The following is a 24,175-nucleotide window of genomic DNA, read 5'->3' as shown; positions in this document are numbered from 1 at the left end:
GCCCGACAATATTTTCACGGACCGGCCTTTAAGGTGTCGCGGATAAATACAACAAAATAAAACTAGTACCGGTACCGAAAAAAAGAAGATTTATTCATAACACACGTGAAAAGACCCAGGAAAACCGAGTTAACGATAAAAACGATAACAAAATAACGCTGAAAACCATAAAAACCCTGAAAACCATACATTTCACACCTGAGCCTCAACTCTCGCGGCCCGGTACCAAACGACTCACGGACCGGTACCGGTCCGAGGCCCGGGGGTTGGGGACCGCTGCTTTAATAGACCTCTCTGATTGAATCATATCTGTTATTAAATCTTGTGTGTCCAATTCAGGTTGCCATGTTGCAAGTACGAGCTTACTTCTGTACTCGCTATGGTTGCACCATAGTACGAAGTGCGGAAGTGTAATCTGCGTTCGACTACTCCTGCCTAGGCTGCACTGTCGAGCGCAGATCCACTGAGCGCTCAACACAGACAGCATCGTCAGAAGGAAAGTTGATAAAATAAATTAAAAATTTTGTATTGTTCGATACATATGCGTACCGAACCGAAAGCACTGTATCGAACGGTTCAATATCGATACGAGTATCGTTGCACCCCTAATATATATATATATATATATATGTATGTATATATAAATATATATATATATATATATATAATATATATATATAGTATATGTATATGTATAGGCTAATTTCACTGTGTGTATACTTGTATAACTATGCATGGACAAATAACAAAAACAACAAGCATGCATGCTACAAACTTTACCCGAGTCATTTAGACAGCCGTTAGCACATGATTCTCCTTATGGGGACCTGATATGTTTAATATTGTGGCGAGCTCAGACAAGGAGGAGACGGAGGTATCGTTTGGTCTTGCTTCCCGTGAGCTAGCCAGGGAGCACAGCCGTTTATTGACATCTGCAGAAGAACACTGCCGCTAGCTAACTGCTCAGCGCGCAACCGCACAGCAACAACAACACACAGAGCGCCCTCTGACCCCGGAAGGACACACCGTCGCAGCGAGAAGGCGTCACCCGTCACTATGGCAACATAAACAAAACATAACTGTACAAACAGAACCCCGAACAGCCCTGACCCGCTACATAGCCCCCACCTAAGGGGTCAGTCGTCCCCGACGACCCCATTACCCCACACAAAGTCCTGCAAATGTCCAGGTGCCTTCTTTTGGCGCACCGGCCGGTCACGACCGGCGGGGGAAAAGTCACTCGGGTCAGAACATGGGGTGCCACCATCATCCCACTTCTGACACCAATGTGGCGAGCTCAGACAAGAGGAGACGGAGGTGTCGTTTGGTCTTGCTTCCCGTGAGCTAGCCAGGGAGCACAGCCGTTTATTGACATCTGCAGAAGAACACTGCCGCTAGCTAACTGCTCACGCGCAACCGCACAGCAACAACAACAACACACAGGGCGCCCTCTGACCCCGGAAGGACACACCGTCGCAGCGAGAGGGCGTCACCCGTCACTATGGCAACATAAACAAAACATAACTGTACAAACAGAACCCCGAACAGCCCTGACCCGCTACAATATGCTGCTGAGAATATAGCCCAGAAGAAGCGGATAGTATAGCTTTTATTTTGGAAAGAGCCATTTCTCTGTAATAAACTCTCTTTTCCAAAGATGAGTGATTCCTCAATCAGATACAGGTGTTACCGCGCCAGATCCGCGGCCCCGAACCGTAGTAAGGAAACCTCTGGCAGTTACTTGAAGGTTCCGTAACTGACTCGTAGCCGGCAACAGCTTACTATACAGGTCAACTCCGCTAGCAAAAAGATCGAAGGAGGCGTAGGAAACTGCTTCACCGAACTTTATTTCTTCTCTAAGGCACGAACACCGCGTACAGTGGGCTGAAACAGTTTACTCACAGCGAGCATCGCCGACACAACTCTGGCTGTCGAGGGAGTTATTATATTCCTTTTATTTATTTTCTTTTCGTCTCTTCTGTAGCTAACCGTTACTTTTCCCCTTGCTCCGCTCTCTCTCTTCACACACACACCAGGCAGTCCCGCTACACACATCCCGAATACATTTCCCATCAGGCTTCATCCTTAAAGGGCCATGCCTGTAACACAGGGCTTGCAAAATCGCTAGCCCGACGTCCCGGGGCTAGCGATTTTTCCAGTCGGCTACCAAAATCTATCTCTGCCCTGCCCGTCGGGCTATTGTAGGAAGGAAAAATATATGTCAATGCTTTTGCATTCTTTCGGAAATGTAGCTGGGTAATTATGTCATTGGCATCGGTGAGCCACTGTCAATATGTGACATATTGAAATCGCGTTTGAATTTGCGCTTGTTTTTTGCTTTCACTTTGCAAATGTCCAGGCCTTCTTTTGGCGCACCGGCCGGTCACGACCGGCGGGGGAAAAGTCACTCGGGTCAGAACATGGGGTGCCACCATCATCCCACTTCTGACACCAGTGTGGCGAGCTCAATACCTCCTGCCCAAGCCCGTCTGCATAATCTGTCCATTTCCGTGTCAGCGACCTCGATAGTCCTTGGCTTAGTGTCGATTACTCGATGTATAAGCTGCCCAGCTCACCCAGCCGTGATTTTGACAATCTGCCCAGAAGAAGCCAACGCCCTAAGACTTCAATTCCCTTCTGCGCGTATGCCCATGACCGTTAAAGCACAACACACAACACAAGTGATCCTGAACGGAGACCTACACAGTCTCATTTGTCGTTCCGAGCCGAACCTCATTGAGTTGCGATCCAAACGCCATCCGTCCAGTTCTGCCGGAGGTTTCTTCCTGTTAAAAGGGAGTTTTTCCTTCCCACTGTTGCCAAAGTGCTTGCTCATAGGGGGTCATATGATTGTTGGGTTTATATCTGTATGTATTATTGTAGGGTCTACTGTACAATATAAAGCGCCTTGAGGCGACTGTTGTTGTGATTTGGCGCTGTATAAACAAAATTGAATTGAAAGTCTATGATTTATACCACTATCCATTTAGGTTATATGTATGAATCCAGTCAATAATAAAACAGCCAAAAACTTGGGTTTCCTCCTGTAAAAATAATTAATTTCAACAGTAAAACTGTTGTTTGCTAGTGAAGGACCCAGTTACTCAGACCTGAGTGTCCTCCTAGTTGGTGGTTGCTAAAATGATTGCAAAGTGTACAACGCTGCTCTGAAAACTTCTGATTGCTCAGGTCGACAGGTTTCACCTAACAAGTTGGGAAATACACATTTTAGCCAGGCGTCAAAGCTTGTTTTATGACATAATTTTTCTGACCACATATCTGTATTAATTTCCATTCATAACCTTCTTTAATAATAATCAGGCCTCATACCGCTTCATTTCTGAGAGTTTTATACCCTTGGCCCGAGCTTCTGTGCCACCAAGCGGCGCAGAAAAGGTTTTAAAAACATCCACAAAACTAGAAAGACATTTGAATCACGACCACACATTTAATTCTAGAATTTATCACAAGTCTAAAAGGAAAACTAGAAAAACAAAAACGTTACAAGCAAGGAGAAACAAAGTGTGACATTTAATTTTAAAACGCTTTCATCTGCAACAAACTTTCACTGAGCATCTTTTTAAAAATGACGAGAACCTGAAACTCAAATTATTTTCAATAAAATTTCATCAAAAAACAAAACAACAAGAAGAAAAAAAAACCTTCTAAGGGCTTGGATACAGAAAGGAGGCTTGTGAGGTTAGGTCCAGGAACTCAGGCGTCTAAAGCCTCTTTCAGACATGCGCTCTTCTTCATTGAACTGACGGCAACAACGTATCAGCATCCTGATCACTCGTCATTAAAAGACAAAAAATAAAAATGTGGAAATCTGTCTAGGTCAAACCTAGAAACATCCATGTATTATTGAAGCCAGCAATATTACATATCACATGTCTGAAAAGGGTTTAATAAACATCTGAATTTATTTTACACGCACGCACACACACACACTCACGCCAACTTGCGGATGCATAACAGCTGTGATGTACAAACAAGGTAGGGCTGTATGATAAATACACTATCACTGTATCACAAAAGGATAAACACACTTCCATCGAAAATCGATGGGAATTGTGCCAAAAAGGAAAAAAAATAATCCTGATTTTAAAAAAATGATTTTTTTCTTTTCTTCTTCTTCTTTTTTTACAAAAACAACATAACCACATCATTACACAACCGTCTCCAGACAGGCATCAGTAACGGCGACCGAAAGCTCCGCCCTGCAGCCCGCTGCCCTGCATCAGCTGGTTCTGTCTGTTAAGCGCTCCGGACAGAGACTGAGATGTTCCCGTGTTCATGTAGCCGCCACGGCCTCTGAAATCAAAGACGCACCGACATCAGCTCTGTTGTGAAACCAGCGAGGCTAGCAGCTGCAAACAAAACAAGACTGAATGCAGAAGCTACTCACCCAGCCATTCCTCCTCGTGTCATGTGGCTCTGTCCTGGGATAGCTCCATCCCGACCTGGAATTAAAAAAAAGAAGAAGAAAGATCCAAGTTAAGACAGCAGTGCTTTTATAGCTAATACCTTAAAGTGCAGGTTGACCTACCTTGCCAGGGTCTGTCTCCATCCATCTTACGGTTAGAATCCCAGTCACGACCGCCCTCCCTAATAAGACAGGAAGACGGCATTAGTGGACTATAAAAGTTGCTTATTGCGCTTGAAAAGAAGCCAACATAGAGTGATATTCACCTGGGATTCATGCGCTTGTCATAGCCTCCACCCCAGGAGTCTCTTCCGTCTCTGCCGTGTCTTTCTGAGAAGTGCTGCAAAAGGACAAGACCGCTGAAATTTCTATATTCTCACATGCAGACGCTACATATTCTACACACTAAAAGTTCAGCGTTTAGTGGCTTTTGCTGTTAGTTAAAGCTCTGAACCACAACAACATATCAATACTGTGGGAGCTCACTTTAAAGAGCACTCGTGTTTGATATCCACACGCCAGGCCTGTGAAGCTGCAGTGCTCAGCTCAACTGTGTTTTATTTAACTTAAGTGGCTTTGCCGGTGTGCATGTTCCACATCTAGACTTCAACATGCAGAATTTAGGAGTCAGGGTGGTGCCAACAATAAATATTTGTGGTTTTTGTAACTCATGGTGTTTCTTTTCCTAACAGAATAATATCTGGGGGGAGGATGCAGGGTTCTTACCTGACCATCTCTGTCAGCACCCATATTACGGGTGTTGTCCCGCCTGTCCATCATCATGTCGTCTTGGTAACGTCCCCTTTCTCTGTGATCAAAATCCTGATAGCGACCGAAGTCTGAGCGGCCGTAACGGTCATCCATGGCCATACGCTTATCAGGCCAGTCATCCTTCCTAAAAAGGAACCACAAAAACCACGAGGATCGACCAGTGAGCAGAGCTGTATCCAGCAGATAAACGCAGCATGCATCAGTGTCTCACACACACGTCACTGTACCTGCCGTCCATGTCGTAAGGCCTCTTAACGGGGCGCCGCTCCTGTTCATAGCGCAGCTGCTCCTGCTGCCGTCTCAGCTCCTCGCGCTCCCTGAGGATCCTTTCCTGCTCTCGCCGCCTTTCGTACTCAATGCGTAGCCTTTCACGCTCCAGGAACTGACGCTCCATGCGATCTGCGTCGAGGCGCTGCTTCTCAGCCTGCAAATGAAATCATTTGATTACAGTTAATTCATACATTTTTTAGAACTAACAGGGATTAAGGTGAGAAGTGTTTATATGGGAGGAATGAAAGAAAATGTAGTGATTATGTGCAGAGTGCATCGGATTGAGAGTTGTACCAAAGGACGCATATTTGGAGGCAGAGAGGAGTCATGTGACGATACCTCCAACCAGTGTCTCTTCTTCATCAAGTGGTTTCGCTCCTCCCTCTCCCGGAAGAGACGGATGCGCTCACGCTCTCGGTCAGGTCGGAATTCCCGATTGCGATCACTGAATGAAAAAAGAAAAATCAGCTGATATTTATTATCCGATCAAAACCTGAGCTAACTGCTAATATATAGAAGTGTCTTTATGAATACATTCTGTGTTGTTAAGCTCCATGATGGGCTAAGTGTTATTTCTGTATTCATGATCCTTACGTGAATCTGCGTCTCTCGACCTCTCTGATCTCCCTCTCCCTCTGCCTTTGTCTCTCCCTCTCCCTTTGCTCCTTAATCTGATCAAATGACAAGATGTCTTTCCTCTCCTTACTCGAAGAAGCTCGGTCCCGACTCTTGGTGCTCTGAAGAAAGAGCAGAAGAGTGTGAAGACGGGCATGATCTAACCACTTCATGCATCAACAAAACAACACTGATTAAGAGGGAGATGGCAGTTACAGGGTCATTAATCATTACTTACCCTCTCCTTGCTTTTGCTTTTGGTTTTGACACTGATAACAGGCTCTCCCTTGGACTTGTCCATAACTACAGTCCTCTCATTTCGTCCTGTCAAACAATCAAAATTATTAATGTCAAGTATGTAATAAAGGTTGTTTTTTAAAAAAATCATGTCCAGGTGGAAATTCTAACACATCTCACACCTTTGCCATCTTTTCCTTCTCCCTCAGACTTCTCATCCTTTCCATCAGACCTGCAGAAACATCCATATTGTCAGAAATCATTGAACAGTTAACCTGATCCTTATCTTGGTTTATACAAAGGGCTAAATGTCTGACAAACTACCCAGACACATGGCATGCTAAAAATATAAATACACCTGTGATATTTAAAACCTCACTGGGCCAAATTTTCCCAGCAGAAGAGGCACTTTTAGCGATATCACTCAAACACAAGTCAACGGTCTGGCAGTCTTACTTGGAGTCAGTGGAGTGTCTCCTGTCAGTGCTAGACCTCTTGGGGTCGTTCTTGTCAGCTGGCTTCTTCCCTGCAGGTTCATTTTTAGCCTGAAATGTTTAAACGGTAACACGTTTATTCACAAGACCAAGCTCAACATCAGCGTGTTTAAAGAAACAAATACCTCTGCCTTCTCTATAGCTTTCTAATTACTTCAGATCATTTCTAATCTTTGCCATTTCCAACCATTTTATTTGCTGCATGTTTTTATTTTATTTAGAGCTAACACTTTAGTCTGATTACAACCATCAGTTTAACAAAGTTTTAGGCATTGCAATACAACTAAACACAAAACAGACTGCTGCTTCCAAATGATCAGACTGTCAGATGAAATGTTAGTTACTTTTCCTTCTCCCCACACTCACCCGCTCCACAGAGATCATCCTGCCATGCAACTCGGTCCTGTGAAGGTGGCTGATACACTTGGTTGCTTCCTCTGTGGATGACATGGTGACAAACCCGTAGCAGCGAGCCCCGGGACTTTTGGCATTGGTCACCACCTTAGCTCCGACAACCTGCAGGACATTTATAAAGCCCACAAATATTATTTTTGCGTCCATGCAGAAAGTAACTGTCTGGTGACACTGGTGAGAGACCGTTTTCAATCGACTAACCTTGCCATATTTGCTGAAAAGCGTCTTCAGATCAGTCGCTCTGGTAGTGGAAGAGAGGCCACTGACCCACAGATTCCTGCTGCTGCTTGCTGCGGCCCCAGCTCCAGCACCTACACATGTGCACCATAAAATTAATGAGCACACAGCCACTGAAAACAAGACCACCAAGACAAAGAAGCCATTTGATTTACTCACCCTTTTCATCCTTCGACTCGGTCTTGCCATCTTTCTCCTCAGAGCTAGAGAAGAAGGGGAAAAAAAGCCATCAACCTACAACGGTGAGGATGTTGGCGAGGACATCCACGATCTTCTGGCACACATGTTTGTATTTCTGTTATATAGCATCTCTCATTGCCTACAGCGATCAACCCAACATGTACCATAGTGCAGTGATGTATTGGCGAATAAATGGAGTTATATCCTCTGGCAATCCGAATAGTTAGGTTTTTAATGGATAATAAAGTGGGACAGGTGAGTGCAAGGAATGAAAAATGGGGGAACCAAAACAAAACAAATGTACAAAACGTTTTTACCTCCAAAAGAGCATCCAAATTTTGCTAGCACAAAGGGGCCAAAGCAACAGAGATAACCATTTTTGGTTTCTAGTATACAGAAAGCAACAAACCTCTTTTTCTGATCATCGCCCTCTACAGAAGAGGACTCTTTCAGTGTCGAGGCTGAATCCGCAGCAGCTTTCTCTTCTGTCTTCTCATCCTCCTCAACCTTCTTAGCCCCCGTTTCTGAATCAACAGTTTCAACCTCGCCGCCCTGTTTGCTTACACTAACAGCCTGCGACATTTTGTTTTCACCGTCAAGTGTCTCTTCTGGGGCGTTCTGTTCCTCCCCAACCTCTTTGGGATCAGTCCCCACAACATCCCCGCTGCCCTCCGCATCTCCAGCGGCAGTCACGTTGGACTGGGCACCTGTGTCGGACACACTTTCTTCCCCTCCGGCGGTGGCTCCTTGGTCTTCTTCAGGGCTCGTCTCGTGGCTCTGGTGTTGATCTTCGTTATGCGGCTCAGATAAACAAGACCCGGCTACTTTGTCATTTTCTACGGATTTAACAGGAATAGAATGGCACATAGTTTAATCACTTCTGAAACACATCAATGGTTAACGAGGAACTGGCAAGGCCTGGATTAGGAACGTCATGACCACTGGCCTGTGCTCTTAGAACTATGTATTAAAACGATGGCCCTAAAGAGAGACTGGAAAAGGGCCCAAAGGCTGTTGGGACAACCGAGCAACTAAAGGGGCTAAAACTCATTTCTCAAGCTCAACCACTTCACTCTTTTCACCTGATCCAAGACAGACAAAGAGTAGAGTGCTGAAGAGAGCCACAACATCAGCAGTACACCGGAGGCTCGCTGAACTCCATCTTCTTTCAGCCTTTGAGACTTTTCCAGCGTCCATTGGTAGTGAGCAGACCTTCAGCTCAAGTCCAGCAGTTTCTTATCCAGCTGATTTATGATTCACCGTCTTTAAAAAGTCGTAAGAGTTGACAAATCTTGATGCATCTTCTTTGCCTTGACCTTCACGTGGCAACCTAGAAACACTACAATCACCTGCACAGCTTAAACCTCCCTCACCTTGAAACTGAATTGCTGGCAGTGTGAATCAACTTGTTAACCACAGTCACGTGAGCGTGTGAGAAGATATATGGTAACTTGACCGATATTTACAAATGAACAAAGAAAAGATCATATGTGGCTAAACAGATTTCAACACCAAGTCAGCAATTCCCTTTGGGCTTCCAGTCTCTCTTGTTGGTTGAAACTAAACAAAGTGTTTGCATTTTCAAGCTTAACACTGCACATCTACACCTCAACCTTATGATGAGCCAATTTCTTTTACAGTACCTGTTTCTTCTTTTGTGTCGTCAGCCTCTGGATCCTGAGCCTTTAACACAGAAAATTATGTCTCGTTCAAAACGTTATCGTGTTTTAACAGGCTCTGCAGGCGTAAGAAATACTTAGTAAACCTACCACATTGGTTGCTGAAAATGTTCCATCTTCATCCTTATCCAGCATCTCAAATTCATCCATCTGTTAAAATATATTCAAATAAACTAACATTAAAACAGAGTTACAAGTAAAGATTTAGCAGACAGGTTTCTAGTATCATCTCTCACCTCTGGACCTCTCGTGTCTTCTTCTGACTCGAGTGCCCTGTAGTCATTTTCTTCATTCATCCCCGAGTCGTCCTCTCTGTAAAAGTTCTCGCTTCCATACTCGTCATCTTCAGCCGGTATTCCGTTGTCATTGTCAGTCTCATCCAGAATGTTCATGTCAAGGATGTCCATGTCCTGCATGTTCTCATGTTCATGCTCATCCTCCTGATTATCCTCCTGATGAGACAAAGACGTTTTTAATACATCAGCCGTAGCATCCAAACTGGAGGAAAAGCAAGATAATCCTATCAATAAACTTACATGGCCATCGCGGGAATCCTCCTCCATAGTGCCATCCTCCGGTTCATCGTTCTCCTGCTTGGTATCTAAAGAAAATACACTTTAGTTTAGTCTTCGCCTGATTTTGACAGGCGTCTAAATCTCTCCCACGCATATTCTGTTACCCTTGCTCTTGCTATACTCTTCTTTTATAACGAAATACCGTAATTGTTCAGGAATGCTGCACAAGCACGAAATGCAACGACATGACATATTACGTGTCACCTGCCTTGCAGAAGCCTCTCGGGCACAGCAACAAACGGAAAACATTGTGTTTTAAGAGCTTGCTGCAAACCTTACCTCTGGCAGCGCGTTTAGGTGTGACGTTGGCCTTTTTGGTGGTCAACTCCGGAGCGACGATAATCTCGTCCGGATTCCCACCCTCTTCCTCGATTGCCTGTTTGTCAAGAGTACGGCAAAAACGCTTTACAGGTTGTACATTTAAGCAACAGTTGAAATAAAAAAAAACACGTCAAATAGGTGAATGCACGCAAATTAGCGGCATTAGCGAGTTATTTGGTACAAGCGCATGCTAGCACTTAGCATACATTTAGGGTCAACGGCCTCGTAGCTCAGTACGCTCGAAATTTTACGGCTGTGTGAGCGTCAAACTAAACTTCTATAATGCAGGCCTTTATGTGCATTTTAAGCATTGTTATTCAGCGACTGGTTGTTTAAGGGACTGTGAAATGCAGACCTTTTTAAGACGCTCTGATAGCACGCTCTTCACGCCCGTCGTGTCCAGGTTTCGTTTCTTCAGCTCGGCCTTCAGGTCTATGACCCGCAGCTCCGACAGTTTGCGCACTTCTGCACCCTCCGGCACCTCCACATCTGCTGATGGGTCAGCCATCGCAAGACACGGGAAAATATCTCTTCAGCTTGCAATAGTAATAATACTATTCCTTCAAAGAGCCGTGTTTACTGGCGCCGCACAACGAATGGAAGCAGCGGGATTACTAAATTACTGCAAAATGGCGGATGCTGCAAGCAGAGGTGGTGACGACACAGCGCAGGCGCAGTGCAGCGATAGTGCGGCGACTGGCACCAATCAGCGACAAGGATCTGATGGCCGGGAGAGCGCAGAGTATAGTAAAGTAAGCAGCTGCTGTTATTTATGCAAGCGTTAAAACACAGACAGCTATTTTAGTTAGCTCTTCTTTTCTGCTCCCATCATCTTCATCCTTCTTACCCTACCTCTTACATCCTCCTCTGTTACACCAACCATATCCACTCGCTCCACCCACTCCACCCTACCTGCACTCTTTTTCACATGTCTTGTGCACTTTCCCTTGCTTTGGATGGTTGACCCCAAGTATTAAAATTCTTCCTCCTTCACTCTTACACCTGCCTCCCTCTCATTCACACACTGCTGACTTTTATTCCTTTTCTCTCCAGTGCATACCTGCACCTCTCCAGGCCATCTTCCACCTTCTTCCTATTCGTGTCATCTTTGAACGTCATAGTCCATCTCTGCAAGCAAGAATGATCTCAGATGTAATCCCACCCCCAACTTAAACCCATATGTCCCTCCAGCTGCACCTCACCACTGTCTTACTGTCCTCATAAATGTTTTTCTAATGCATGTTACAAAAAGGTTAAAGGTATAAAGTTTATGCTTTATTCTCCTGTTTTGAAGGCAGTCTTTGGGTTGCATAACATTGTTACAAATCCATAATAATAATAAAAAAAACATTACACAACTTAATGCATAGTTAATACAAAGATCCGAGCTTAAACGGCCCCCATACAGTCCGGGCCGAATTTAAAGAAATGCCATATTAACAGGACTTGTCTGTCAAGCTTTCCACACATTCATGATTTTGTACTGCCGATTTATTAGTGGGTAAAGGCTGAATCTCAGTCTCAGTAAGAATGAAAATTGTACATGTCACTGAACTTGTAGTTTGAGTCATTTACTTTACTGTGGGGCAAACTTTTGCTGGCAACAAGAGGTCGAGGGTTATCTAGTATTTCAGGACTGTCAGTCTCCTCTGGCACATTGGCACTCCTGGGTGATGTCGGGGAGCCACCGGTGAAAGACACACTGGCACTTTGTGCATGATGTGACCATGTGTTTGAGGCTGTACCAGTCAGGGACAAGTCTTCACCAAAGGAGGAGCATCCGGGAACGTTAAAAGAGTCGAGGCTGAAGGACGAGGAGGCAGAGCTGACGTGAGCTGCTCGGGGTTCGTGGAGATTGAGTTTGGAGACCAGTGGTTTGCCGACTGTTACTTGCTGCCTTTCTTGCACTTCCTCATCCATGTTGGAGTAGGTGTAATGAAGGCATATTGTGAATGTGAGCTCCCTCTATAAAGACAGTAAAAAGCACAATTTGTTTTGGGTTTGTTTTAGCAGTTATGAAAAAGTATCGGCTTCAGTCTTCAATGCATATGATTAAACCGCCTTTAGATGGCATATATAATTTTTTTAAAGTTTCTTTAAGGCAGTGATTCCAAAAGTGTGGGTCGAGGCCCCCTGGGGGCCACAGCAAAACAAAAATTCTGTTTAAAATGATTTATCTATTCACATATTTATATAAATGTATTTATTTCTATAAAAACTACATTAAAACTGGTAATAAGAGGTTACTTTGTGACGTTACTCATTACTTTGACCCTTTGATGGGATTTCCTGTTTTTTAAGTGTGAGCTGCAGAAGGCTTGGCATTGGAAACGACTGCTCTGAGGTCATAAATAGAAGAACTTATTGTAAAAATAGGGAAAAACGACAGACCTTGAGTCTCTGCAGGCTGCGGATGTGCGTGTAGAGACTGTGGGCTTCTGGTGAAGGAAGCTCCTCTTTTATCAATAATAAACAGCCAGCTTCCAGTAGAGACTCCTGATTGCTCTTCTTCAAATCAATGTCCACATCCTGCAAAAGTGATACGAAAACTCTGTAAAGCTCAGTGCATTTTCAATTAGATGCTTGTGCTTTAAGGAGCTGCAGCAGCAAATTTAGTCCTGGGTAAAATCTTGTCTGTTCTGTATTGAATCACAAGCTTTTTAAATCTAAGTGGAATAATGTGTCACACACCTCAGGGAAATCGGTAAGCTGAGCCGAGCAGGAGACTATTTCATCGGGTTTGTCAAGTATCCGAGTGTAGATGACCATGACGTTGGAGAATTCTGCAGCAAATCCAAGCTGAACCTTCACTCCACAGTCAAACTGGAGGTAACGGCTTTCAGGGAGAACTGTGAAATAAATAAATAAATAAATAAATAAATACGAGTAGAAATGTGCCTTTTGAAATATTTCATCATTTCAGTTAATACTTTTTTTTACCATGTGCAATAGCCCACTGCAGGTTTCGAGCTGAAGAGGATGCAGAACACTGAGAAACCTGTATCCTGTCAGTGAGGGAGCGTCTTTCAGAGAGATTACTGCGGAGCTCCAGCGCCTGCCGCCCTCGTGTGATTACACAGCGACCCATGTCTGAGAAGAAAAAACAAGCTTTAATATTGGGAGCACAGATGTGACGTGTCTATTTTTCTGTTGCAGGACATTATTTTTGTTTAAAACACTTTAATAATAGGACTAATATGCATTTTAAAAAGGGTCATAGATGATCTTAGAGCTTTAAATAACTGGAAGAAATCAATTTAATAGTTTTTCTTGCAGGCTGTGTCACTAGATCTTAAATCTGTCATAAGACTAAACAGGCCATTAAATCAACAAATAATTGTAAAGATATTTAAAATAGAAATGATGCATTCGGTTTGCAGTTATAGTTTGCACCAAAGGGTTCTCAGTTTTTTCATGCTGCAGCATGTATAAGTGGGATATGACTGGACCTGCAACATCCTCCTTGTTAAACAGCATTTAGTGGGCTTTCAGGTTTCTCTTCATATCCACGTAGGCATATTGCTACACCTTGACTCAATCCATCTAAGTCTGGTAAATGTTGCCAATGAGTCAAAAATCAGTGAGTACCTTCCCACTGACCCCCTTGGAATCAGCTTTTCTTCCTCCAATAACTTTGATAAATTATAATGAAGCCATGAAAAAATTTACCTTCGTTCTATGAGCCATTTCCGGGTCACATGCATGTTAAAAACATAAAAGTGGCTTTAATAACGGTGCTCACAGTTCACACACATTACAAAGCTTCACCAAGGGTTCGAGCATCGTGCCAAAAACAAAAGGAATCAGTTTGTTGTTGATGCTCACAAAGTAGGAGATGGATATGCAAATTTATCCCAGCATTTCAGTAAGTGTCAGGAATAATCATTTCTCACTCCTCACACGACTTTGCAGAATTCCTGCAAAATGAAGGATGTTAAACTGTTTTCACAGTTACTTGAAAAGAAAAGCGAATGGACTTCTGTAAGTTTTGTGAAGACGTTTCACGGCGCATCCAAGAGACATCTTCACTTCTAAAACCGTCGGAGTCGGAGGTGTTTAAACCCTGTTGGGGGTTATCCCTTAAAAGGGTCGTTGACCCACTATTAATCGCGCTTTATCACATTAGCCAAGACATGTGTCAGTGACACCTTGCCTCATCTTATCATGTGACCTATTATAGTAAACTGACGCAATATTTTGGGGGAGCTTGCAAAGGATCTCAAGACTGCACTGTAGGTGGCCAACAGCTGGTGTCAGTACCCAGCCACTCTGTTCGATGATTGTTATTCACAGTGGACACAGATTCCCCTTTTACTCCTCTTTCAAATCTTCTGTCTTTGAGTTCCAAAATGTGAACATTGGCATCCTCGAAAGAGTGACCTTTATCCTTTAGGTGCAGGTGTGCAGCTGAGTCTTGTCCTAAGGACTTAAGAAAATCTGCAGGAGCAGTGCGGCACTGCCAGAGCAGTCTACTCTGAACGTGAAGCCAAACTGAAATTAGATATGTTTTTTAAATTTTTTTAGTTGAGGAATATTGCGATTATATTGTACAGATTGTTGAGTGCTCTACCTTCAGCCACTCTGTCGAGCATAACGGTGACCTTCTCGTCTTCACAAACTCGTCGTTTGAGGAAGCTTATGAAGATGCCATTTGACACGTCTTCCCTCTTCACCTCATACGCTTCAGCGTCTACGCATCTAAAAGACAGCAACTTTCACATGAGTTTGACCTTGTAGCCTGAAGTAGAAATACACAATAAGTGCTAGAAAACAACACCCGATACTAAAGAAATTCAAAACTGAACCGCATTTAGGACTGGGAGCTTACGTGGCATAACCAAACACTATATTTGCTGTGACCTTCAGCAGTCCAGGCTGCACGATGACATCATCGTGTGGGTTTCTGAAAAAGAAAACGGATGAACAGATTCAGAGGGTCTGCGCTGATTATAATTTCATTAAATAAAAACAAAACATACCTTTTGCGACACATGTCCAGCAGGAATACATTAAGACCAGTCTTTTTCTCCTGCATCTTTGTGAGTATATTCTGTACACACAAGCAGTGCTCTGATGTGTAGGAGACCGGCGCGTCAATGGGAACCATGAAGCTGTTTCCATAGTTCTCATAGCCATGACCAGCAAAATATAGCAAACCTTCAGAAGTAAAGAAAAACAGATGCAATTATTTATCCTAGTTGTATTCTTTTTTTTTTTTTAATTAAAAGTAGATTTTACAAACACAGTGCTGCATTTATTTTATCAGTAAAGCGCCGCGCAGTCGCTCAAAGTGGACAGACGTATGCAGCAGACGTACCGTAGACTCCTTTGTCAAGCAGCAACAGGAACTCAGTAACAGCGCTGTGCATCTCCTGCCAGTTGAGGTCGAGCAAAGAAACCACCTTGAAGTCCAACTGTCGAAGAAGGTTGGTCAACTCGTGGACGTCAGAAATGGGAGCACACAGCTGCGTGTGGTAAATGTAGTTCATGTTACCAATCAGAAGAGCGACTTTGTCTGTGGCTGTGGACAGGAAGAGAATGAGCAGTGAAATCCACCACAAATCGACAAAAGTAAGACTCGGTATTTGTCTGTTTGCTTGCGTAAATTCACCATAAACGTCCTTGGCAGATGGGGGCGAACTGGCTATCTGTTGAAGCGGATGTGTTCCTGCTCCGTAGGTTTTGTGGACTTCCTGTGACTCTGAGAACACCAAAAGAAAAAACATGCTGTGTTATCTGATAACTAACAGTTTGTTTAACATCTCGTTTTCACTTCTGTAAAGCCTGGTAACCAGACTAACAGTGTACTTCACATTAACCCAATTAACCACAGCTATCAGTAGCTGTTTTTTAGGTTACACATGCACACTATCTATAAATACCACTTTTTAATTACCTGTTATATTTAAAAAGAGGAATCAAAGTCAGACAGGACATAGGAATTACAATACTGCGGTAGTTCCTCTAAATATTCTACCAGAAATTAAAGAGTACCTAGACCACGGTCAACCTCTACCCAGGAGGCGTCAGTGACAGAACTGGGGCCTGCATGAAAGGGGAAAACAAGAACAGTTACCACAGCACGGTACTGCGATTTTGCAACTATACAAATGTGAAGTGTCAGACTTATTGTAATGTGCTTTTACTTATTTACTTCATGCAAATATATAAACATTTTAACATTAAGAGCTTACTAAATTTTCTCATTTATGTTTACATTCCTAATTTAGAAAATACAAACAATGGCTCACCGATGGTGACTGTTGCCGTGCTGCTCCACACCTCATGATACAAATTGAACACCTTGCAGGTGTACTCTCCTCTGTGTGCTGTGGTCACACATGGGATCTGCACAGATACAAAACATACGCCACATAGAGCATTAAGCTGACATCAAGCTACAACCTGCAGAGACGGAAAATGAACGTGGGAGTGCTATAAACTTGTAACTCCTGAGTGAGTATGGGCACAAAAGTGACTCCCGGTACATGGAGTGATTTGGACCCTTACTGATACTCACATCCCTCGTGGGGGACCAAAAAGCCATCACGTGACAGCCAAAATGTAAATATTTAGGTTTTAAAATGCAGAACCCAGAAACCAATAGATGCTCACGTGCCTATCTCCATCTTTTATATACAGTCTATAACCGATATAACAATCAGCTGCATTTTAATGTGAAAGTTTTTAAAAAATTAAGGTGTTGCAGACATGTGACATTTTCTTATAAATGTTAAATGGACTGATTCTTATATTTATACTTTACTTGAGTAGAAGACGTCTTTGTGCTTTCTATCCAACACTCACCGAGGAATGCATCTCAGGGTTCAGTATCTTGCCCAAAGAAACTATGGCATGCAGACTGGAGCAGACAGAGATTGAACTAGCAACGTTCCGATTAGTAGATAAACTAGAATACTTGCTCTATCTCCTGAGCCACCCAATTTAGGATCAAGTGAACAAGGTTCCAGTCACAGAGGTCACGCAGTCGCCACCCATCCAGTAAGCGCTGGTGGAGGTTGATATTAGTTGCTCGGGAAATTATTACTAAAGCCCAGGTCACACAGACCAGTCAGTGAACCCCCAGGAACCACTTGCCACTAGGGAAAAATTTATTTTCCTTATCTGGTTGATAAAAATTGCTTGGATGGACATGACAGATGTGTCTACAAGCATTGCGCAGTTAATCTGTGATGTTGAGTCATAACTTCTGCTTTTAGGTGAATACGGTACTCTCTCTGCAACAAATTTCATTCCCCACACAGCTCCAGGACCCATCGCCACATAGTTGTTTTCCATCCCAACTATATCCACATGCACAAAAATGCCCATCTTTCCATCGCAAATGGTGAATATATCATATCCAGTGCGCATGACGTCACATGTAAATCCACCGTGCTCTTTAAGTGAATATAATTCAGTAGTTTTCATATCCAGTAGAGAAGCAGCTCTGTGCAGCATAGCTGTGCTGCTTACTTACCCTGAGTGAGCTCGTCTTTTGTTGTGGCATGGGCACTTTGTTGTGGTACCACTCATACTGTGCAGGTGGGTTTCCCTCTGCAGTGCACTCCAGGACTAGAGTGTCCCCCTCAGAGGTTGCCTGGGACTGCGGGCGCTGGATGATATGCAACCCGCTCACTGAACCTGGAAACAGACTGCTGCTGCAGCCTGAGAAAATTCACCAAAACATTACATGACATGCTGAAAGATAAATTAAAACAACGTCAGAGAAGCAGAAGGAAGACGAACCTGCAGAGATGATCAAACGAACTTGAGCCCACTTGGAGAAAACAAATTTCTCTCCATGGCTTATCCTGCAGATATAGTGACCCTGGTGGGTGGGGCTTAAAGGGCAAAGAACCAGTTCTGAGGAATTTCCTGATTCCCCCAAAATCTATAAGACAAAAGAAAAAAAATCAATATGCATAAGAGTTCATAGCTGAAACTGTATTAAGATATTAAGATGGCAAGCTATCTCATTGGCTCTGCGGGTTTATGCAGGAATCTTTTTCCTTCTTTTTATAGTCCATTAATCACAAAAATTTCAGTGACCTCCTGTTTGCCTTTGAACCACTGGTAGCCGAGTCCGGGGGGACCAGAGGCCCTGCAGGTCAATACCACATTGCTCCCAGGTGCGGCTTCCTGGGACTGCGGCTGCACTGTGATCTGAATCTGCTCTGCCACTACCACACAAACACACAACATGAGCAAATCATCAGATTTATGACACGTGCAAAACGACCAATACTGCTGTGCATATGTGAGTAAATCAGACTCATTGTAAATCAGTGGGCTCGTGCTTGCTGTTTACAATCTGCATGCTACCTGCATACGGACACACCCCCATTTCTTTATATAGGGGAAACAGTTTACCTGAAGATGAAGTGGAAAGAGTTGTGATGTTGTAAGAGAGAAGCATACATCGCCGAGGCAAAAAAGAAGGAAAAAATGCGACTGGGGAAACTTAAATAATGGTGTCTGAAGTCTGAGGAGGTAGCCAGAAAAGGGGCAGCTTTCCAAAGAGGTTACACAGGCGTGATTACTCCAATTACTGACTGAAATAACGAGGGTGCCGAATTACTTTTCCCTTGAGATGCTCACTAAAAGTTAAACTTGATATGAGAAGACTAACAGGGTATAAGAAAAATAAGAAAATGGGTAGAGGGAAAGGAGCATGTGATCTGTCAGCCGCAGATGATAAACTTACTTTATGAAACTGGACTGTAAGTGACGAATCCAGTATAGCCAGAAGTCATGTTTAATTAAAGATAGGATGAGATAAGAGATACTGGAATGTATCTTTTACATTTAAATGTGTTTAAATGTAAAGGTTAAAGCCTATACTTTACCATTAAGCATTCTGTTTTCTTTACAAGTCATTTTATTTTTAAATGTTGATGTATTTTGGGGAATTTTGTGGCTTATGGGGTTCTGGAAAACTGTCTGTAATTATCAGGGTTAGGGTTAGCCTTATTATTCGTAACAGTAGTATTTCAGTATTCATTTACGCACAGATTTGTGTGTATGCCCTGTTAGTAAATGAGGGTCAGTGGGTTTACTGTAGTCAAATGGCCTCCACAGTCACATGATTGAGATGACAGTTACAGTCATTAGAATTAAGGTAGTTCTGAAGGCAAAAGGAAGTACTAGTGAGGTGTACCTAATAAAGCGGCTTGTGAATGTGTGTTTTACAGTTACGTGGTCTAACAGTAGCAGTAGGCAACAGTAGCAGTAAGAAACAGACTTTGCATATATAACAGCCCAGTGACTTCTCCTTTACCTGCAGTGGTGAGGAACTGCACAGCTTCCTGGTGCTCCATCTTCCTCAGGCAGTGGAGCAGGAAGTCCAGGGAGCAGGAACGCTCAGCCAGTAATGTCAGCATGGTGCGTGCCGGGCTGCCTGCAGCACTCAGCACCTGGAGAGAACAGCTGGTCAGCTCCCGCTCACTGCAGGAGACAGGGCAGTGTGTGATGTTAGCAGATGGTGGCATAGTCCGTCTTGAGGGGGATCCATAACCCCCCATAACCACACACCATACAGTAGAGACACGGCTTAAGTTTTAGAAACTGTGAATAAAGCGTAAAGCTACCACCTTCACGTGATGCCTTCAAGGTCTCACCTGCAGCGGATTTTCGGCTGCTCGGACACCGCGTTAGCTAGCTGCCTCCATCCACAGGTGGAGTTGTCCAACATCTTTGCCAGCTTAATTAGGATTTCGTCGCTGAGAGTACCGATGCTCCTTTTCCACTCCTCCATCTTCGTAATTCTTCACTACTAACAAAGCAGGACATCGAATTTAAACTTTAGGAGCTAAAATCGCCGAGTGACTGCGCAGTCGCGGTTTCTCTAACGCTTCTACCTCGAGGTGTGACTGACAGCGGTGATCTACAACATTGCTTTGATTGTTGAATGAATGCACTACTTATTCGCCTACGGAGCCGAAACGCCACTAACCTACGGGTTGTAAACACAGCCTCGGGTTTTCCCGTTTCTTACTTTATGAAAATCCGCCTATAACTGCACACGCCCGCGGATCATAGCACCGCCGGGAAGCAGGATGAAGACTTAACAACGAAACCCCCCGAAATTGAACTGAGTTGAACTCGTACCAAACTATCAAGACGTCCATTAATAGCTGCGCCAAGTGCCGCTTCCGCTATTTTGCGCTACTAAAACCTTAGTTTTTGGGGGGATTTTAAGCCGTTAAATAAGCGCTCGACTTACCAGATTTACAACAAACCGGTGTTCAAATCTCAGATACATAGAAAGAGGAACAGAGTTACTTTTACATTAACGAGATAGATGATGCATCGTGATACAATCACTCTTCCAATCTTGCATGATTTGTTCCCCAGATGAGTCGCTTCTCATTTCGGTTCCTCGTTTCTGCAACCCCTGCTGCGCGCAGTCATTTGCATGAAGCGTTTTTTATGGCAACACCACCACTGTAGCTAGTATTTAAAGATCAGCGCAATAACTATTACAAACTGCGACCCAGAGCTTTTCCTGTGACTTGGGGTTGGGCTGAAAAGCACCGACTTACCAACCGTGAACACAGCTCTACATTGCAACCTAAAGTGGTGCCACATCTGGATACCTAATATCAATTAAAGCAATGGGACAAACTCAACTTTTGAATAGAATTTCATTTTTATTTATAGACAGTCTGCACATTCACAAACAGGCAAAGTGATTTGCAAAAAGAAAACAAAACACCATAAACACATGTTCAAATGATTTAATCCAAGTTAAACACAATGAAATCCTTTTTTTCTACTTTTTGCCACAAAGTAACTACTCCAGAGCGTTCTAGTATACAACAGAAATGTTGAAAATTGTTACTACGACTTCATGAAAACTGGTCAAATTTGATTTAATGAAGAGTTTGTCTGAAGTGAGACAATAACTTCATTAGGTTCATATGATGTTCAGTTTTTGCCTTCTTGAAGGACTCCTTTGCAGTTCATGCTGTTATATCACCACCTTTGTTTAACACAAGAGAACATTTGCATCAAACAGAACCAGCGATGAAGAGACAAAAGTCTCTCAGCTGTCAGGTGGGATAGACTGATCCAGAAGTCCGTTTCTGTCATAGTAATTCAGTCCAGGGTGTAAAACACTGCTGTTGCCCTCAGTAAGTCCAGTGAAACGCTACAACTTCTTCCCTTTATGTAGTCTGTTGAAACGCCAAATGTTTTCCTTCCTCAGACGTTTCCAATACTCCCAAGAGTCCGACTCGAGCTCGTTCAGCTTTTTGGCTGCTCCCAGGTTTAACTGGAACAACCTGAGTGAAAGAAAAGAAAAAAAAGAAAGAAGTGAAATATAACAACTACAACAACAACTCACAAAGAAGTTCCCCGATTACTTAAGCAATGAGCCGATATGTCTATGATACAATATCAACTAATATAAAAACCAAAAGCACTCATATTTTGGAAATGGCCAGCATTTATAATCACTGCAGGTAGAAAGGCTGTGGATGCCTTTGAGTTTAAAAATAGATGTAAAAGTTAATTCAATATAAAGAAAATTACCTACAAATGGCACAGATTTCACACAACTGCCAGCTTCTCCTAACAAGTTCTGGCCGATTGCAGACTTTTTGCTGTAAAACGAAACATCCACCAAGCTTAAATTTTTAAAAACACTGCACACATTTTATGTTTTGCCCTTGATCTCGCTAAGCTCTCCTTTTTCCCCCCTCTTCTCTTTTCCTTTATTCTCTAGCTGGTCACAGTTAGATGGCTGCCTCTCCTCAAACCTGGCTCTACTGGTTTCGTCCTGTTTAAAGGGAGTTCTTCCTTCCTGCTCTCGCCAAGTGCTGTTCATACGGTATCGTCTGATTGTTGAGGTTTCCTCTGTAATAAAGACCTTGAAAGGCCTTTATCTTTTAGTTTAAAGCAGCTTGAGGTGACTCATGAGTAGAAATGCATTTTATATTATCTATATTAAAAATACAGGCTTCTTTTCTCTAGATTTCTTTAAACGGTCTTCAGGAATTTCAGGAATAGTTCTCCGGGCTTCTTGAAGGACATTCAAAGCTCTTCTTTGGATCTTGGCTGGCTTTTGTTGCATTCTCTGTCAAGATGATCCCACACTGTTTTAATAATGGGCTCTAGGGAGGACAATCCATGACTGCATTTTTCAATCCAGATATGCTTTTATTGCATTGCATGCAATAAAAAATCTCGTCTGTTAGCTAGCTGCTAACCCATAGTTTACAAATGGCTGTAAACACTCACTGAACCTGGAACCACTTGTCGAGTGTCTTCATATACTTTCATGGACACAGTGCACAGCGTGTTGAAATATGCTATAGATGTTCAGCTGGTCCAGCTAGTTTAGCTAATAGCTCTTTGGGAATCCCAATGTTGGTCCAAAAATACTATTTTATGCCTCTCAGCGCATTATCTTTGGCATTTTTTGTAGATTCAGCTAAAGACATGGGAACAAATGCAGCATATAATAGTGAATCCCTTGCCTAAGCTGCTTTTTGTCATGCTTGAATGGTTCATGAGTCTCTGTTAAGTGGCTTAACAAAAAAAATGGGGGAGGGGGGACAGCCAATGTCCAAAGAAAAACTTAGAAAAAGTTCCCTGGAGAAAAAACGAAATACAATAAAGACATATAGTCATAGTCCCAACTCTGTGCTTCACTATTAAGAATAAATGTACTGTGGTATAACTGCTGAACAGACGTATTCTTATCACAGTCTGTGAGCTGCAAGAGGAACTCATATTTTACTTGATAAAGCAATGCATGTCTTTTATTGAGAGGTACTGGTGTAAGTAGTTCCCCATTCACTGCCATCATTTTCAGAGGATCGCACCGTGGCTCTGATTAGTGGCACGGTGTCTCATTCTGTACCTCTCGATCACTGCTGCAGCTGTGTTTCTGCTTTTAATTTAATCACTGATCTTCCACTTTGTGTTTCGATCTTTATAAAGATCTGGTGTTCACAGTCATTTCAGGAGCAGGTTTATACATTTGGACTAAATGGAAATCGCACCTGCAGACAGATTTGTTTCAGGAATCACAAGTTTCCTAACTTTTATATCAGTTTTGGAATTTTTTTGAAAACCAGTAAACTTCTGAAAAATGCCTATTAATTAATTTAAGCTAAGGAGGCACAACCAGCTTCTGGAGCCAGATGTGGACCTACTTTTCCCAGAACATCACACCATTTATTTGTTCAGTAAATGGGTGAAACTTCCACTGGATGTGTGTACGATGATGACACAACGAGGGAAAACATTAAATAAAACATTAACATAACGTGCACTCTCACCATTCAGGGTACTCCTCAGGAGGCTTCAGCTTGGGGTCTTCCCCTTGTTTGAAGATGTTGACCCCTACTGCATGAGATGTGAGTCTGACAGGGTCTTTACACACCTCTGGACCTTTCAGTTCCTCTTTCATCATGCCTTTACCCTTTCCCTTGGCCGCTAAAAGATGGAGGAAGAGATTTGTGACTGAAATTAGACTCATGTGGAATGAAAAAAAAAATCCACACAACATTTTAAATTTAATGCGATCTAAATGACACATGCATCGACATCTCCCCTTTTTGTTTTTATATAATCGCACACAGTAAAGTAAACAAGCTTGGCACACAGATGTCCTCTTTACTCACCGACTTTCTTAGCATATCCACATGTCTGTCCTCTGTTTAATATGCTCACCCTGCACAGAAACGACGTGTTGTTTCCGGTGAGGCACTGCGCTACCGGTGCTATCCGTAATAAACTGTACCGTAACATTTTTACTTTATTTTAAAAACGAACTCCACCATGCTACAATTTGACATTCAGTTTTGCCTCAACTTCCGCTTTCTGCCTCGTAATTGCCTCGTTAGAAGTAGAGTACAGCACCCCCCGTGGCTGGGAAGAAACACCGCAGGACATTTTCATGCATACTTGGGTCGCTTCCTTTCACCTCCCGATAGGTGGCAGCAC

General features: G+C 43.1%; 3 protein-coding genes across 5 annotated transcripts; all 3 read right to left on the bottom strand.

Annotated features, from left to right (window-relative positions):
• Positions 1-3,428: 3,428 nt before the first annotated feature.
• safb (scaffold attachment factor B) lies at positions 3,429-10,879 on the bottom strand. Of its 2 annotated transcripts, none has more exons than XM_014333139.2 (21): positions 10,575-10,879; positions 10,178-10,274; positions 9,860-9,924; positions 9,560-9,775; positions 9,414-9,473; positions 9,288-9,327; positions 8,054-8,480; positions 7,624-7,667; positions 7,429-7,538; positions 7,180-7,329; positions 6,776-6,864; positions 6,502-6,551; positions 6,321-6,406; positions 6,062-6,204; positions 5,762-5,912; positions 5,425-5,621; positions 5,153-5,321; positions 4,693-4,766; positions 4,550-4,608; positions 4,409-4,463; positions 3,429-4,314 (listed from the first exon to the last, which is right to left on the bottom strand). In XM_014333139.2, exons 1-21 carry the CDS (start codon positions 10,725-10,727, stop codon positions 4,194-4,196), a joined length of 2,556 nt encoding a protein of 851 aa, XP_014188625.1. In that variant the 5' UTR covers positions 10,728-10,879; the 3' UTR covers positions 3,429-4,193. The 2 variants fall into 2 exon arrangements, with proteins under 2 accessions (XP_014188625.1, XP_005920853.1); XM_005920791.3 differs by having other exon boundaries at positions 5,807-5,912; positions 10,575-10,878.
• A 521-nt stretch (positions 10,880-11,400) lies between these two features.
• malt2 (MALT paracaspase 2) lies at positions 11,401-20,751 on the bottom strand. 2 transcript variants are annotated; one of them, XM_005920795.3, is made up of 17 exons: positions 20,510-20,751; positions 19,840-19,994; positions 19,500-19,666; positions 18,272-18,402; positions 17,969-18,113; positions 17,700-17,887; positions 16,471-16,567; positions 16,214-16,264; positions 15,831-15,920; positions 15,537-15,740; positions 15,199-15,376; positions 15,048-15,122; positions 14,790-14,917; positions 13,160-13,309; positions 12,911-13,068; positions 12,611-12,748; positions 11,401-12,184 (listed from the first exon to the last, which is right to left on the bottom strand). In XM_005920795.3, exons 2-17 carry the CDS (start codon positions 19,974-19,976, stop codon positions 11,741-11,743), a joined length of 2,481 nt encoding a protein of 826 aa, XP_005920857.1. In that variant the 5' UTR covers positions 19,977-19,994; positions 20,510-20,751; the 3' UTR covers positions 11,401-11,740. The 2 variants fall into 2 exon arrangements, with proteins under 2 accessions (XP_005920857.1, XP_005920855.1); XM_005920793.3 differs by having other exon boundaries at positions 11,402-12,184; positions 20,445-20,751.
• A 100-nt stretch (positions 20,752-20,851) lies between these two features.
• mrpl54 (mitochondrial ribosomal protein L54) lies at positions 20,852-24,084 on the bottom strand. The gene is made up of 3 exons (XM_005920798.3): positions 23,854-24,084; positions 23,509-23,665; positions 20,852-21,504 (listed from the first exon to the last, which is right to left on the bottom strand). The coding sequence occupies exons 1-3, from the start codon at positions 23,978-23,980 to the stop codon at positions 21,372-21,374; spliced, it is 417 nt and encodes a 138-aa protein (XP_005920860.1). The 5' UTR covers positions 23,981-24,084; the 3' UTR covers positions 20,852-21,371.
• Between the last annotated feature and the right edge of the window lie 91 nt (positions 24,085-24,175).

The sequence above is a fragment of the Haplochromis burtoni genome, unplaced genomic scaffold (genome assembly GCF_018398535.1).
Source record: "Haplochromis burtoni strain Fernald_Lab_line unplaced genomic scaffold, NCSU_Asbu1 Contig_42, whole genome shotgun sequence".
NCBI classification, from domain to species: Eukaryota; Metazoa; Chordata; class Actinopteri; order Cichliformes; family Cichlidae; genus Haplochromis; species Haplochromis burtoni.
Note: the sequence above shows the minus strand (reverse complement) of the source record. Positions and strands in the feature narration are given on the sequence as shown.

What these genes read in the sequence shown, in the direction of transcription:
- safb (XM_014333139.2), bottom strand. Translation starts at nt 10,727, where the DNA reads ATGGCTGACCCATCAGCAGATGTGGAGGTGCCGGAGGGTGCAGAAGTG. An exon ending in CCTTACGACATGGACGGCAG is followed by an intron (nt 5,322 to 5,424) that starts GTACAGTGACGT and finishes GTTCCTTTTTAG; the next exon opens with GAAGGATGACTGGCCTGATA. An exon ending in TGGAGACAGACCCTGGCAAG is followed by an intron (nt 4,464 to 4,549) that starts GTAGGTCAACCT and finishes TTTTAATTCCAG; the next exon opens with GTCGGGATGGAGCTATCCCA.
- malt2 (XM_005920795.3), bottom strand. Translation starts at nt 19,976, where the DNA reads ATGGAGGAGTGGAAAAGGAGCATCGGTACTCTCAGCGACGAAATCCTA. An exon ending in ATCTGCCAAGGACGTTTATG is followed by an intron (nt 15,741 to 15,830) that starts GTGAATTTACGC and finishes TCCTGTCCACAG; the next exon opens with CCACAGACAAAGTCGCTCTT. An exon ending in CTGGACATGTGTCGCAAAAG is followed by an intron (nt 15,123 to 15,198) that starts GTATGTTTTGTT and finishes TTTCTTTTTCAG; the next exon opens with AAACCCACACGATGATGTCA.
- mrpl54 (XM_005920798.3), bottom strand. Translation starts at nt 23,980, where the DNA reads ATGTTACGGTACAGTTTATTACGGATAGCACCGGTAGCGCAGTGCCTC. An exon ending in TGGATATGCTAAGAAAGTCG is followed by an intron (nt 23,666 to 23,853) that starts GTGAGTAAAGAG and finishes TCCATCTTTTAG; the next exon opens with CGGCCAAGGGAAAGGGTAAA. An exon ending in CCTGAGGAGTACCCTGAATG is followed by an intron (nt 21,505 to 23,508) that starts GTGAGAGTGCAC and finishes TCTTTCACTCAG; the next exon opens with GTTGTTCCAGTTAAACCTGG.